The sequence below is a fragment of the Solea senegalensis genome, unplaced genomic scaffold (genome assembly GCF_019176455.1).
Source record: "Solea senegalensis isolate Sse05_10M unplaced genomic scaffold, IFAPA_SoseM_1 scf7180000016301, whole genome shotgun sequence".
Classification (NCBI taxonomy): domain Eukaryota; kingdom Metazoa; phylum Chordata; class Actinopteri; order Pleuronectiformes; family Soleidae; genus Solea; species Solea senegalensis.
Window position 1 is genome coordinate 139 of NW_025321710.1, and position 14,291 is coordinate 14,429.

Here is a 14,291-nt window from a genome sequence, read left to right on the forward strand (position 1 = left end):
TTTAGCACCTCCTCTTCTTTTCCGATGAACGTGTTATTGTTGTTATTTTTTCCTTCAGCGGTGAGCAAAGTCAGGACGTGGGCATTGGATCGCTTCTTTTTTTGAAGGGTTACATTTCTTTTTTAAAGGGTTACATTTCTTTTTTAAAGGGTTAATTTCTGTTTTTTAAAGGGTTACATTTCTGTTCTTTTCCGATGAACGTGTTATTGTTGTTATTTTTTCCTTCAGCGGTGAGCAAAGTCAGGACGTGGGCATTGGATCGCTTCTTTTTTTGAAGGGTTACATTTCTTTTTTAAAGGGTTACATTTCTTTTTTAAAGGGTTACATTTCTGTTTTTTAAAGGGTTACATTTCTGTTTTTTCCGATGAACGTGTTATTGTTGTTATTTTTTCCTTCAGCGGTGAGCAAAGTCAGGACGTGGGCGTTGGATCGTGAGGTGTTTCAGAACATTATGAGGAGGACGGCAGAGACGCGACAAGAACAGCATCGCAACTTCTTACGAAGGTTAGCATCAGATTCTAGCCGCTGATCTGCAGCTTGACTTTAATTCAATTCAATTCAATTCAATTCAATTCAATTCAATTCAATTCAATTTTATTTGTATAGCGCCAAATCATAACATACATGATCTCAGGTCTGTACATAGATAACTGTACATAGATGGTCCAGGTTTCCCTGAACCAGCTCTAACTATAAGCTTGATCAAAAAGGAAAGTTTTAAGTTAAACTTTAAATACAGAGAGAGGCTCCGCCTCCTGAACTATCATTGGGAGCTGGTTCCACTGGAGAGGAGGAGCCTGGTAACTGAAGGCTCTGCCTCCCATTCTACTCTTACAGACTCTGGGAACCACAAGTAAACCTGTATTTTGTGACCTAAGTGGTCTATTAGGATGATAGGGTAAGACTAGGTCTTTCAGGTATGAAGGGGCCTGACCATTAAGTGCTTTGTACGTGAGGAGGAGGATTTTAAATTGAATTCTAAACTGTATTGGGAGCCAGTGTAGAGAAGCTAACACTGGAGTTATATGGTCTCTCTTTCTAGTTCCTGTCAGAACTCGCGCTGCAGCATTTTGAATGAACTGAAGGATTCTAACAGACTTGTTAGAACATCCTGCTAATAAGGAGTTACAGTAATCTAATCTAGATGTAACAACTTTATTATTGATTACTGATCATTAATAAAGTTTTAAAAGTATTTCAAGTTTCTCGACGTCACCATACCACCAGAGAACATCTCACTACTTGGCAGTCAGTCCTTTGGTGGATGTTTAGAACAGCTCATTATTTTGCAGTCTGATGTTTTAGGTGTGACATATTGTTATTGAATTATTGCTCAGCCAGCTCAGCTTTTTTTTGCTCCACCTGCAGGTGGCGCACAGTAACAGTGTGTGTGTGTGTGTGTGTGTGTGTGTGTGTGTGTTCTCACAGCGTTCCTCTGCTGGAGAACCTTCCTGAGGAGAAGCTCAGTAAGATGGTGGACTGTCTGGAGGTGGTGAGTTCTGTCTCTGAGCCTCAGCATTAACTGTGTGTGTGTGCAGTGGTTTTAGCTGCTGGTCCTCTGCTGCCTCGTGTAAATCATTATGGGATAGATCAGTGTTTGCAGTGTGATTAACTCGACCTGTGACCTCCAGCTCTGCTCCAGCAGGGGGCGCCGGTCACAGAGCGAGAGAGTCCATGCTGCTCTAATAACCCCCCTCTCCCCGGTTACAGGAGTACTACAATAAAGGAGAGTACGTGATTCGTGAGGGCGAGGAAGGCAGCACCTTCTTCATTATCGCTCAGGGAAAGGTGAACACACACACACACACACACACACATCGATGATGTCATGGAGGAGGAGTGTGATACCTGATCAAGACACACATGGCCACTGTTGTTCATGTTCAGAGCTGCTGCTTCATTCTGAGGTCACATGATCACGTGTTGTTGTTCAGGTGAAGGTGACACAGATGAGTGACGCCCACACAGCACCACAGACCATAAACACCCTGCAGAGAGGAGATTATTTTGGAGAGAAAGCTCTGATCAGGTACTGATCATTGATTCGGATCAATAATCAACATTCATCACCATCATCCGTGTGTGCGTGTGTGTGTGTGTTTCAGTGACGACGTCAGGTCAGCGAACATCGTGGCAGATGAGAACGGTGTCGAGTGTCTGGTCATCGACAGAGAGTGAGTTCTTCTGCAGGAGACAGAGCTGCTGTTTCTGGTTATGACTCCGGTCCGGTCTGGTCCAGTCCGGGGGTTCTGCTATTGAATGTGTTTGTTGTTTTCAGGACGTTTGATCAGACGGTGGGAACGTTCCACGAGCTGCAGAAATACCTGCAAGGTTACGTGGCAACGCTGGAGCGCGACGACAAGAAGAGACATGGCAGGTAAACACAGAACACAAGAGAACGTTCATGAGAACAAGAGAACGTTCTTGAGAACAAGAGAAAATTCATGAGAACAAGAGAACGTTTATGAGAAGAAGAGAACGTTTATGAGAAGAAGAGAATGTTTATGAGAACAAGGGAACGTTTATGAGAACAAGAGAACGTTCATGAGAACATGAGAACAAGAGAAAATTCATGAGAACAAGAGAAAATTCATGAGAACATGAGAGAAGAACGTTTATGAGAAGAAGAGAAAGTTCAGAGAAGAAGAGAACGCTCATGAGAACAAGAGAACTTCTGAGAACAAGAGAAAATTCATGAGAACAAGAGAAAATTCATGAGAACAAGAGAAAATTCATGAGAACAAGAGAACGTTTATGAGAAGAAGAGAACGTTCAGGAGAACAAGAGAATGTTCATGAGAACAAGAGAACATTCTTGAGAACAAGAGAACGTTCTTGAGAAGAAGAGAACATGAGAACAAGAGAAAATTCATGAGAACAAGAGAACGTTCTTGAGAACAAGAGAAAATTCATGAGAACAAGAGAACGTTCATGAACAGAATGAAGAGAACGTTCAGGAGAACAAGAGAATGTTCATGAGAACAAGAGAACGTTCTTGAGAACAAGAGAACGTTCTTGAGAACAAGAGAACAAGAAAAAATTCATGAGAACAAGAGAACGTTTATGAGAAGAAGAGAACGTTCAGGATAAGAAGAGAACGTTCAGGAGAACAATATATACATATAGTATATGTACATATTTACTGTATATATATACAGTAGCGTACCGTGGGGTTTCAGTCAGGGCAAACACACACACAAACACAAGCACATAGAAAACACACTATTATGGACTATATAAACAACCATAGCACACACACACACACACGTTCCCTTATGTCAGTCAGCAAACGCACTTTCACAAACCACGATATGACACAAAAACAAGCTTCCACATAAGCACAGGCGTCAGCTACGCGGCGGAACACTTTTGTCCTCACCACTTCTAAAACATGTTATAAATGTAAATTATTATTATTTTAAATTATTAAATTAAAATTCAAAGTATATAATTAAAATTAAAGTATAAATGTTATAAAATTATGTTATAAAATAAAATAAAAATGTTATAAATTTTCTCCAAACGATGGCCATGAAAAGTGCACATGAAGGAGATCAGAGACATGATGGATCAGTGGTGTTAATGCAGTGATCACAGTTTACTTCAAAACCCGCCAAAGGTTCAAACGTCGTTGATGACATCACTGGGGGCTGGCACCAGTCTGTCACTATGATATCACATTTTGATTGGCTGGCGACACACGTCAGTCAAAGTTAGAACCAAATAGGAAAGGCCAGCAATACGACTACAGCAGGTCCACGGAGCTATGATGCGTTTAATGACATCCAGGAAAATCCAGCTCCGCTTCACAAAAAATAACCATATTCTTTCTGGAAATAGAATCATAACATACTGAAAAAGTCATTGAATTCAGACACGTTCAGACACACATTCATTTGATTATTAAAAATAATTATAATAATAACAATAAAAAAAAAATTTTTTTTTTGATATTGTCAGGACCAGCAGAGAAGGCCCCACCACTGTATATATAGTATATATCCGTATATGTACTTACATATATACTTTATGTAATAAAGATATAAGAAAGTATATCAGACAAATTGTTATAGTCTCTGTATAAATGTACGTTCTGTGTTCTCACAAGTTTTTAATAACAGTGATTTTGTTGGTTCCTAAAAACAAAGCTTCGCTCACGTGTGTCTCGGTCCACAGGAAGTCGCTGTCTCGTCACCAGAGTCAGCCACTGTCTCCTGACGTGGTCCAGCTAAAGGACTTGGTGTCTGCATTCCCGTCGTCTCGACCCTTCGACCTCCTGGACTCCGTCGCTACGCTCGGCGTTGGAGGTTTCGGACGTGTGGAACTGGTACGATCACAAACTCTAACGTTTAAACCATCAACTAATCAATTATTTACTCACTAAATAAACCAGTTCATCTCAGTGTGAGGTTGAAGTAATCTGCTGAGTATTATATGTAATCTACAGAGGATTCTAATCATCCATTGGTCTCATTAAAGTGACGTTGTTGTTTTGAATGTTCAGGTGAAGGTGAAGGACAAAGACGTGACCTTTGCACTGAAGGTCATTAAGAAGAAACATGTGGTGGACAACAGACAAGAAGAACACGTCCACTCAGAGAGGAAGATCCTCGCTGAGGCTCGCTCACCGTTTGTCGTCAAGTCAGTCGTTAAATAAATGTCACAGAGCAGAGGAAAAGCAGAGGATTATGGGTAATGGTTATGTTTACGTCATTGACTCTAAAGGTAAAAGAATCTGTGTTTGTTTCAGACTCTATCGCACGTTTAAAGACAATAAATATGTGTACATGCTGCTGGAGGCGTGTCTGGGCGGAGAGATCTGGAGTCTGCTCAGAGACAGGTAACGCACACCTGGACCTGGACCTGGACTTGTGCTCACACCTGCACCTAAACCTGGACCTGGACCTGGACCTGTGCTCACAGTACCTGTTGTGTTTTCAGGGGCAGCTTTGATGAATCCACATCTAAATTCTGCGTGGCCTGCGTCACTGAAGCGTTTGATTACCTTCATCGTAAAGGAGTTCTCTACAGAGACCTGAAGCCTGAGAACCTGATGCTGGACACAGACGGATACATTAAACTGGTGAGTGTGGACATATGTGAAACCAGAGACCAGAAAAAACGCAGGATTCCTCTGTTTCATGGTGAAGTTCTGAAGGTTCTTCCACTGATCAGCTCCTCTTCCTCAGGTCGACTTTGGTTTCGCTAAGAAGATCAGATGTGGACAGAAGACGTGGACCTTCTGTGGGACACCAGAGTACGTGGCTCCAGAGATCATCCTCAACCAAGGCCACAGCCTGAGTGTGGACTTCTGGTCTCTGGGCATCCTGGTGTTTGAGCTGCTGACCGGCAGGTCAGTGCATCTGCAGCAGCTCACTCTTCACTTTCACTTGGTTTGTGGACATAATAGAATCCTGTCCTCGTCCCACAGTCCTCCGTTCTGTGGCACTGACCAGATGATGACCTACACCTTCATCCTGAAGGGCATTGAGAAGATGGACTTTCCCAGGAAGATCACAAAGAGACCAGAGGACCTCATACGAAAACTCTGCAGGTGATTTGATCATCTATGAAATAAAGAAGGGAAATCAGTTTCATCACGTTAATCTACTCTAACAAATATTCTCAGATTACAGAGACGATGACTCGACACATTTCCAGCCTCAGACGAAAACACCTAGAATTGACCTGAACTTTGACTCTTGTCACTGTCTCTGCTGAACTTTACAGACCTAATCCCTCAGAGCGACTGGGAAACCTGAAAAATGGAATAACAGACATCAAGAAGCACAGGTGAGACGTAATCATTCGTCAACGAGACTTAAGCTTCAGAAAATATTGATCAGTGTTTGTCAAACGTCTTGTTTTTGTCCACAAACTAAAATGATTCCGTTTAAATGATTTCTTTGTTTTATAAAGTACAAAATACACACCAGACATTTTTGATATATTCTCAAATGTCTTGAATTCTGTGGCGTGCCCCCTAGTGGAATACTCCAGTAAGACATGTTGCTGCTCTACGTGAACAGGAAACAAACAGGAAGTTTATCTGCAGCCAAAAGACTGAAGGAACAACTGATGAGTCAATGTATCACATGTTTCTGCTCTTCATGAAGGTGGTTTAATGGTTTTAACTGGGAAGGACTGAAGGTGAGAACGTTATCATCTCCACTGAAGAGAGAGGTGAGTGTGGACAAGAGCTTACGAGAACTTACGAGAACATACGAGAACTTACGAGAACTTATGGGAACTTACAAGAACTTACGAGAACGTAGGAGAACATACGAGAGCTTACGAGAACGTAGAAGAATGTACGAGAACTTACGAGAATGTACAAGAACATATGAGAACATGCAAGAACATACGAGAAATTACCAGAACCTACAAGAGCTTACGGGAACGTACAAGAACAAACGAGAACATGCAAAAACTTACAAGAACATACGAGAGCCTACGAGGGCTTGCGAGAACGTGCAAGAACATACGAGAGCTTACGAGAACTTACGAGAAGGTAGGAGAACATATGAGAACATACGAGAACGTACGAGAACTTACAAGAACATACAAGAACGTACAACAACATACGAGAACTTATGAGAACGTGCGAGAATGGGTGAGAACATACGAGAGGTTACAAAAACATACAAGAGCTTACGAGAACGTACGAGAATATACAAGAACGTACAAGAGAACAAAGAGAACTTACGAGAACGTACAAGAAAGTATGAGAGAACAAAGAGAACGTATGAGAACATATGAGAACGTACAAGAGCTTATGAGAACGTACAAGAACTTACGAGAATATACTAGAGTGTACGAGAATGCACAAGAACATACAAGAGCTTACGAGAAATTACGAGAACATACAAGAACGCACAAAAATGTACGAGAACATAAAAGAGCTTACGAGAACGTACAAGAACATACAAGAGTGTACGAGAATGTACAAGAACATCTGAGAACATATGAGAACTTGCGAGAACGTACAAGAATATACGAGAACGTACAAGTGCTTATAAGAACATACAAGAACACGTATGACAACGTGCAACAACTAACAAGAATTTACGAGTACTTACGAGAACTTACGAAAGTTACGAGAATTTACATGAACACCCGAGAACATACAAGAACTTATGACAAAGTGTGAGAACTTGTGAATTCTGGGATTAAATGAGTTTAATTTAGTTTCTCAGTTTTCATCAGACAAATATTGAGAATTATGAGTGAAAATGAATTTTTTAGGTTGTAAATCAATGAGGACTGAGCTGATGGGTCCTGGTCTTCTCGTCCTCCTCAGGTCTCTGGACCTACAGACCACAGGTACTTTGACTCTTATGCTCCAGATGAAGACAGTCCTCCTGACGAGTTCTCGGGCTGGGACGTGGACTTCTAAGTGTCACATTGTTACTGGAACAGAGAAGATCACACGTTTGAAAAGAAGCAGAAGAAAGACGTTGAACTTACCCAAGGTCACACGGTGGAGCGGTGGTTGGCATCGTCACCTCATAACAAGGTTTTCTGTCAGAGAACCAAAACATAAGACTGCGACAATCATATATATATATATATACACATATATACGTGTATATATATATATATAAATACATATATACATGTATGTCTCTCTACATATATACACAGGTATATGTATACTTTCCTTTTGTTGACTGAATATTTATTCTGATGTGTAGTGAAATCATATTAAAAACATGCACTGAACCTTTATATAAAATGTAAATAATCACTTTTCTGTGTGACAATAAAACCATAAATCTATGTTTTTATATATTTTTAATATAAATGAGAGAAAATGATATTTTTGTCTCTTTGTTGTGTTGTATAATTTTATTTATTTATTTGAATGTCTTGTGAGGAGGGTCAGAGGTCAGAGAGGGGGCAGGGCTTCAAACACCTTCATGTCAGTAGTGACAAATGTCTGAGGCCCCGCCTCCTCAGGATATGTAACATACAGAAAATAAATAGATGCTTAAAAGTCATTTCATATACAAATATATTTACGAAGCTTATTTTACAAAAACCTGCTGAATTTGACTGAAACCAGAGGAGGCTGCAGCGCCACCACACTGCAGCTGCTAACGCTAACATCCATGATGACAGAGAAAAGTGTAGAAATATAAACTTAATCTGCTTTAATCTATCGACACAAAATAAATGTTGCTGAAATATGAAAATAGTAAAAAATACATTTTAGAATAAATTGTAGCATAAAAAAGTTCAGAAAATCCACCAATCACAAAGCACTCACAGTGTGATGTCATCACACAAAACACCGCCCACAGTCGTTTCATTTGTTTTGATGTTTGGACGCGTTGACCTTTGGTCTCAGAAGACCACAAGGATGCAGAAAGTTAGCGCCCCCTAGACTGGAAGCTTCACACACACACACACACACACACACAGTGCTGCCCCCTGCTGGTGTCTGTGGACATGTGACTTCAATGATTTATGTAGAAAATACAAACGTACTAATGATGAGGGAGGAGTTAACTAGTAACTTAGTTGTGTTTAATAGTAGTTAGCTTCAGTAATGTAGCATCAATAACCATCTACACTAACTCACTAGTTAGCAAAACTAGTTTATTAACCAACATCATCCAACCTGTGAAAACTTCATTTCCCGATCAGGTGACGTCTGATCCGTCTAATACTTGTTATTTATTCATCATATTTGTTCTTTTAATTATAAAAATAAAAAATCTGCTTTATGTTTTTTCTAAATAATATTCGTCTATAAAAATCTATTGTCAGTTTCAAAGTAAAAACAAACAATAAGCTTTAAGCTGTGAGCGCCCCCTGCTGCTGACAGCCTGAGACTCACACACACACACACACACACTCACTCACTCTCCTATACCAAAGTCCAGAGTGGAAATCAGTGACCACACGAGGCAGCAGAGGACCAGCAGCTGAGTGTGTGTGTGTGTGTAACAGTGAGATAAAGACGTGATCATGTGATCAAATCTGTTTGTTTGTGAGTTTCCAGGATGTCAGCAGCAGGGGGCGCTCACACATTTTAAAACTTTAATAATGTCGTCTGTTTTAAATAATCAGTGTGAAATATTCTCTCTAACATTTGAATAGAATCAATAAAGTTCTGTCATGGTGAACGACAGTGACATAAATACACAAGTGTGAGCAAACCACGGCCCCCAACCCTAACGCCCCGCCCACTTCAGAGTTTATGAAAAACGCAGAAATGTGGCTTTTATCACATCACGGATATTTAATCTTCCTCTTTAACGTCCACGAGAAAAAGTCACGTGACCTGTGAGCAGCATCCTTTTTAGCATTAACACCAGGCTCCGCCCACCCCCAGTGATGTGAAGCAGGAGGAGGAGTTAAAGGAAACGTGAAACTATCTGCAGGCGCAGGAATCCACCGTCATGTTTGGATAAACCTTCAACACCACGTTCTTGTCCTCGTCAAAGAAGAGGATGCTCAGCGAGGACATCGTCTCCGGGACGCAGCACGGCTCAGGGATCCCCGGGACCACGCCCACCGCTCGCACGATGCTCTGGATGGTGGCGTGATTCGACGGCTTCAGAGACTGAGGCAAAAAAACACACACACAAAACAAGACAGATTATTCATCCACAGATTATTCATGCAACAATTAAGAATCCACAATTCAATATTAGACATACACACAGCAGCTGCAGGTGGATTATAACCCACAGATGTGTGTGTCATCTGATCAGAGCTCCGCCCACTCACTGACTGGTAATGAGCACCTATGGCTTTGACCTTTGACCTGGCAGAGTTAACATCACAGAGTGGGAGGAGCCTCAGGCAGGATTATTGTTTGAGAGACGTTCACAGCCGCACTTTCACTCACACACATCATCAGATGTTTCACTGAAGGAGATTAACCAGACTAAACAGATTAACCAGAGAAATAATACTAACCAGATTAAACATAGTAACCAGAGAAACCATATTAACCAGAGTAACCAGATTAAACATAGTAACCAGAGAAACTAGATTAACCAGAGTAACCAGATTAAACATAGCAAACAGAGAAACCAGAGTAAACAGATTAAATATAGTAAACAGATTAAACATAGCAAACAGAGAAACCAGAGTAAACAGATTATACATAGTAACCAGATAAACCACTTTAAACAGATTAACTAGACTAACCAGTTTAAACAGATTAACCAGAGAAATCAGACTAACCAGAGAAACCAGATTAAACATAGTAACCAGAGAAACCAGATTAACCAGATTAAACAGAGTAACCAGAGAAACCAGATTAATCAGAGTAACCAGAGAAACCAGATTTAACATAGTAACCAGATCAACCAGATTAAACATAGTAACCAGAGAAACCAGAGTAACCAGATTAAACATAGTAACCAGAGAAACCAGATTAATCAGATTAAACATAGTAACCAGAGAAACCAGAGTAACCAGATTAAACATAGTAACCAGAGAAACCAGATTAATCAGATTAAACATAGTAACCAGAGAAACCAGATTAATCAGAGTAACCAGAGAAACCAGATTTAACATAGTAACCAGATCAACCAGATTAAACATAGTAACCAGAGAAACCAGAGTGACCAGATTAAAGATAAAGATAGTTTGTGTTTCTTGTTTCTTGATGTGACATCACACGATAAGTCATGTGACCTCTGACCTTGGGCATGGGGAACTGACAGGATCCAGAGCAGTAGAAGGCTTCAAACGACTCAGGTGAAATAATCCACTCGCTCCAGCCGATGTCGGCGAAGTCCACCTTCAGGTGTCGGCGCGCGCAGTTCCTCGGCTCGTTCCACTGCTTCTTTCTCGCCGTGTTAATCGTGTGCTCGTCAAACTGCAGCAGAGGAACCTTGTGCCGCTGATTCTTGCGCGTCTTCTTCCGCGGTCGCCGCCCCCGTTTGTTCTGGAGCGGTCGATAAGGACCGGACTCGTCCCAGCCCGCCGTCTCGTACGGATACTCGGGTCCGGGGAGCTCGTTGTTTTGTAACGGGAGCAGAACGTCGACCGAGCGTCTGCGCCGCGTCTGGTTCCGCTCACCCAGTCTGAGGAAACTGTGTGGGGCGGAGCCAAGGGAGTCTCCGCCCACTGCACGGTGTCTTTGCAATGTGGCGACCACACTCTCGGGTTCAGAAACGGACGAGTCGTTGGCGTAGACGAGGATGTACGGCGAGCGCCGCAACGGCAGATTCTTCTTCACGTCGATGCCGATCAGCAGCTCGCCGCGATGTTTGGCCTCGGTGAGCGCGCGCGTGATGTCCTTCCACTGCCACGAGACCCCGCCTCTGTGGGGCGTGGACACGTTCACGTGGAACTGTCCCAGTGTCCGCGGCTCGTCGGCCACGGAGCCGAAGCTCCAGATCACCACATGGACGTGGGTGTGTCCCCGCGGGCTGCGGTGACCGCGGCCCCCCCGTGTGGCCTTGCGAAGATCTGTGACGTAGAAATGAAGCGTGGCTGAGAGGACGTCCTCAGACTTAGTGAGGGACGTGAGATTAAAGATCTGCAGCTGCTTCCTGTCCACGGAACCTGAGACACAGAAGAAGAATCTGATTACACTCAATCAGATCAACATTCAAATTAACATTTAAACAGATTAACATTCAGATTAAAATTCAATCAAATTAACATTCAAACATATTAACAATAAAACAGATTAACTTTTAAAGGAGACATATTTCCCCCATTAAAATAGTTCCCTGGTGTCCTAATGAACATGTCAGTGACATGCTTTGGTCAAAACACCATCAGGATGAAGCATCATAGTAGTTCAATAACCCTGCTAAACCCGCCCCTTTCAGAACACTCCCTTTATATGCAAATGAGACACAGGCAAACACACACCCACTTTACATTACATTACATGTCATTTAGCAGACGCTTTTATCCAAAGCGACTTACAAAAGTGCATTTAAACATTTGGGTACAAATAAGAGCTAGAAGTAAGTAAGAGCTTCAAGTAGAACAAACTATGAAGTGCTAGTCATAAGTGCCATGTACAAGTTTTTTTTTGTTTTTTTTTGTCGTCTTAGTCGAGGTAGAGTCGGAAGAAATGTGTTTTTAGTCGGCGTCGGAAGATGTGGAGGCTTTCAGCTGTCCGGATGTCGATGGGGAGATCGTTCCACCATTTGGGAGCGAGGACAGTGAACAGTCTCGAGTTCTGCGAGTGCCTCTGCGATCCTCTCAGTGAGGGGGCAGCGAGAGCGGAGTGGGCGGGCTGGGGTGTAGGTTTTGATCATGTCCTGGATGTAGGCTGGACCGGATCCGTTTGTAGCATGGAACGCAAGGACTAGAGTCTTGAAGCGGATGCGAGCAGCTTCTTCCAGGGGGTTTCTGATTTGTCCTCTTTACAGCGCTCACTCGCTCAGCTCCTGTTCCCTCCCCTCATTCCTCTCCCCCTCCCTCCACTAGTTCTCTGACAATATCAACATGGCAGCGTGCGTCACAGGAAGAGACGTCCTACATAAGGATGGAGCCGAACACTGTCCAACTGTAAATCAGTTAAAAACACTTAGGGACAGCACCACTGATCCACCGCTGACCTTTGTATGTGAGTGTATCAGACTGAGTGTGTGCTCCGGTCATGGAGGACGTACTGAACAAATATGTTTAATTAGGACGTGTCAGAATGGTCAGTTATGACCTCTATGTGACCTTTTCTTAACAATGTGTGTGTTTGTACGTCGCTGACTAAATACTGATGTGAAGTGGTGCGAACACACGAACACACGTTTGCTGACTTTATCATCGGCACATTAGCTTCATATATAAAATCCTCTGTAAAACACTGTGCTCCACTGTGCAGCCACCAACAGCACACTTGTCCCTCCGCGTTGACATAATAGCGCTCTTCCTCCCTCGCCTGCACTCTCGCAGGGACAAGGTGGAGCTAAGGTGGAGCTCTCCAAGTAAACTTACTGGTGGGGCGGTAACATTCGCTGAGTGTTTTATGGCCTATACTTACACTAAGGGGGACCACGAAAACATGACTGAGTATTCTTTTTCCACACTTTGGAGACTGGTAGGGCCTCCAGAGTCCCAAATATAAGGATTGAAATGGTTAAAAAGTGGATTTTGCATAATATGTCCCCTTTAAAGAGATTAACGTTCAATCAGATTAACATTCAGATTAACATTCAAACAGATTGATATAGACAGACAGACAGATATTTACTTTATTCATCTCAGAGAAATTCACAGTTCATCTTATTAAGATTAACATTCAAATTAACATTTAAACAGTTTAACATTCAATCAGATTAACATTAAATGTACATATGTGTTTATTAATGTAATGTAATTTAAATGCTGTGCTGTACACACACTGGACCACAGGGGGCAGTACAGTACCAGACGTGACTGTGCGAGCAGGACAGAGGATGATGATGATGATGACGACGTGAAAGTGAAGTTGTGAAACTCTGTGTGTGTGTGTGTGTGTGTGTGTGTGTGTGTGTGTGTGTGAGTGAGTGAGTGAGCGTGTATGTGTGCGTGCGTGCGTGTCACACGTACCGCGGTGTGCTTTGAAGCTCCGGACCGTGTTTCCGTCTCTGAAGGAAAAGCCCGCGCGCGTGTATTTGTCATAAAGCAGCTGCATGTGTTCCGTCAGCGTGTCCTCGTGATGTTTGTCCACTGTCCTCCGCTCAGAGCTCGTGTCTGTCCTCAGGAGCGCGCACTGTCCACGGCACAGGTACGCCCACACACACAGGAGCGCGAGGACAACCCGCGAGACCAGAGGACACATCGTGATGAAGACGATGATGATGATGATAAAGATGGAGGAAATTAAACACGGTTCCGACAGAAGAAGAAGAAGAAGAAGAGATTAAGTCCACACAGATATCACGTCCTCACCTGAGGACACAGAAACACGTGACCTCTGACCTCAACTCAGCTGATCACTGATCAGTTAGAGAGAGAGACAGACAGACAGACAGACAGTCCAGTCCAGTCCACAGCTTCAGTGAAGGTGAAGAGAGAAGCTCACTGTTTAGAGTGCACTCTCTCTCTCTCTCTCTCTCTCTCCCTCTCTCTCTCTCTGATGATGATGTCACAGTGACATCATCATCGCCCCTTTAGCTCATGTTGTGTACATTAGCAGCAGCTAATAAGAACGTCATCAGAGTAATGAAGAGGAAGCGTTTACACCAGGCTTTTATTGTGAAATCATTACTCTGTGTGTGTGTGTGTTTTATTTATTTATTTATTTATTTATTTATTTATTTATCACCTGACACAGTTTGTTTTTACACTTTTATGATTTTACTTCTGTTTTTGTTTTTAATATTT

The 14,291-nt window shown here is 42.4% G+C and overlaps 2 protein-coding genes across 2 annotated transcripts; one reads left to right on the forward strand and one right to left on the reverse strand.

Annotated features, from left to right (window-relative positions):
- The first annotated feature begins 364 nt into the window (after positions 1 to 364).
- prkg2 (protein kinase cGMP-dependent 2) lies at positions 365 to 7,439 on the forward strand. The gene is made up of 15 exons (XM_044018133.1): positions 365 to 504; positions 1,429 to 1,492; positions 1,711 to 1,788; positions 1,935 to 2,029; positions 2,106 to 2,174; positions 2,279 to 2,377; positions 4,176 to 4,326; positions 4,504 to 4,640; positions 4,750 to 4,839; positions 4,941 to 5,082; positions 5,189 to 5,352; positions 5,431 to 5,553; positions 5,730 to 5,792; positions 6,116 to 6,182; positions 7,300 to 7,439. The coding sequence occupies exons 1-15, from the start codon at positions 365 to 367 to the stop codon at positions 7,393 to 7,395; spliced, it is 1,578 nt and encodes a 525-aa protein (XP_043874068.1). The 3' UTR covers positions 7,396 to 7,439.
- Positions 7,440 to 9,226: 1,787 nt separating this feature from the next.
- bmp3 (bone morphogenetic protein 3) lies at positions 9,227 to 14,202 on the reverse strand. The gene is made up of 3 exons (XM_044018132.1): positions 13,515 to 14,202; positions 10,663 to 11,531; positions 9,227 to 9,570 (listed from the first exon to the last, which is right to left on the reverse strand). Exons 1-3 carry the CDS (start codon positions 13,744 to 13,746, stop codon positions 9,379 to 9,381), a joined length of 1,293 nt encoding a protein of 430 aa, XP_043874067.1. The 5' UTR covers positions 13,747 to 14,202; the 3' UTR covers positions 9,227 to 9,378.
- Positions 14,203 to 14,291: the final 89 nt, after the last annotated feature.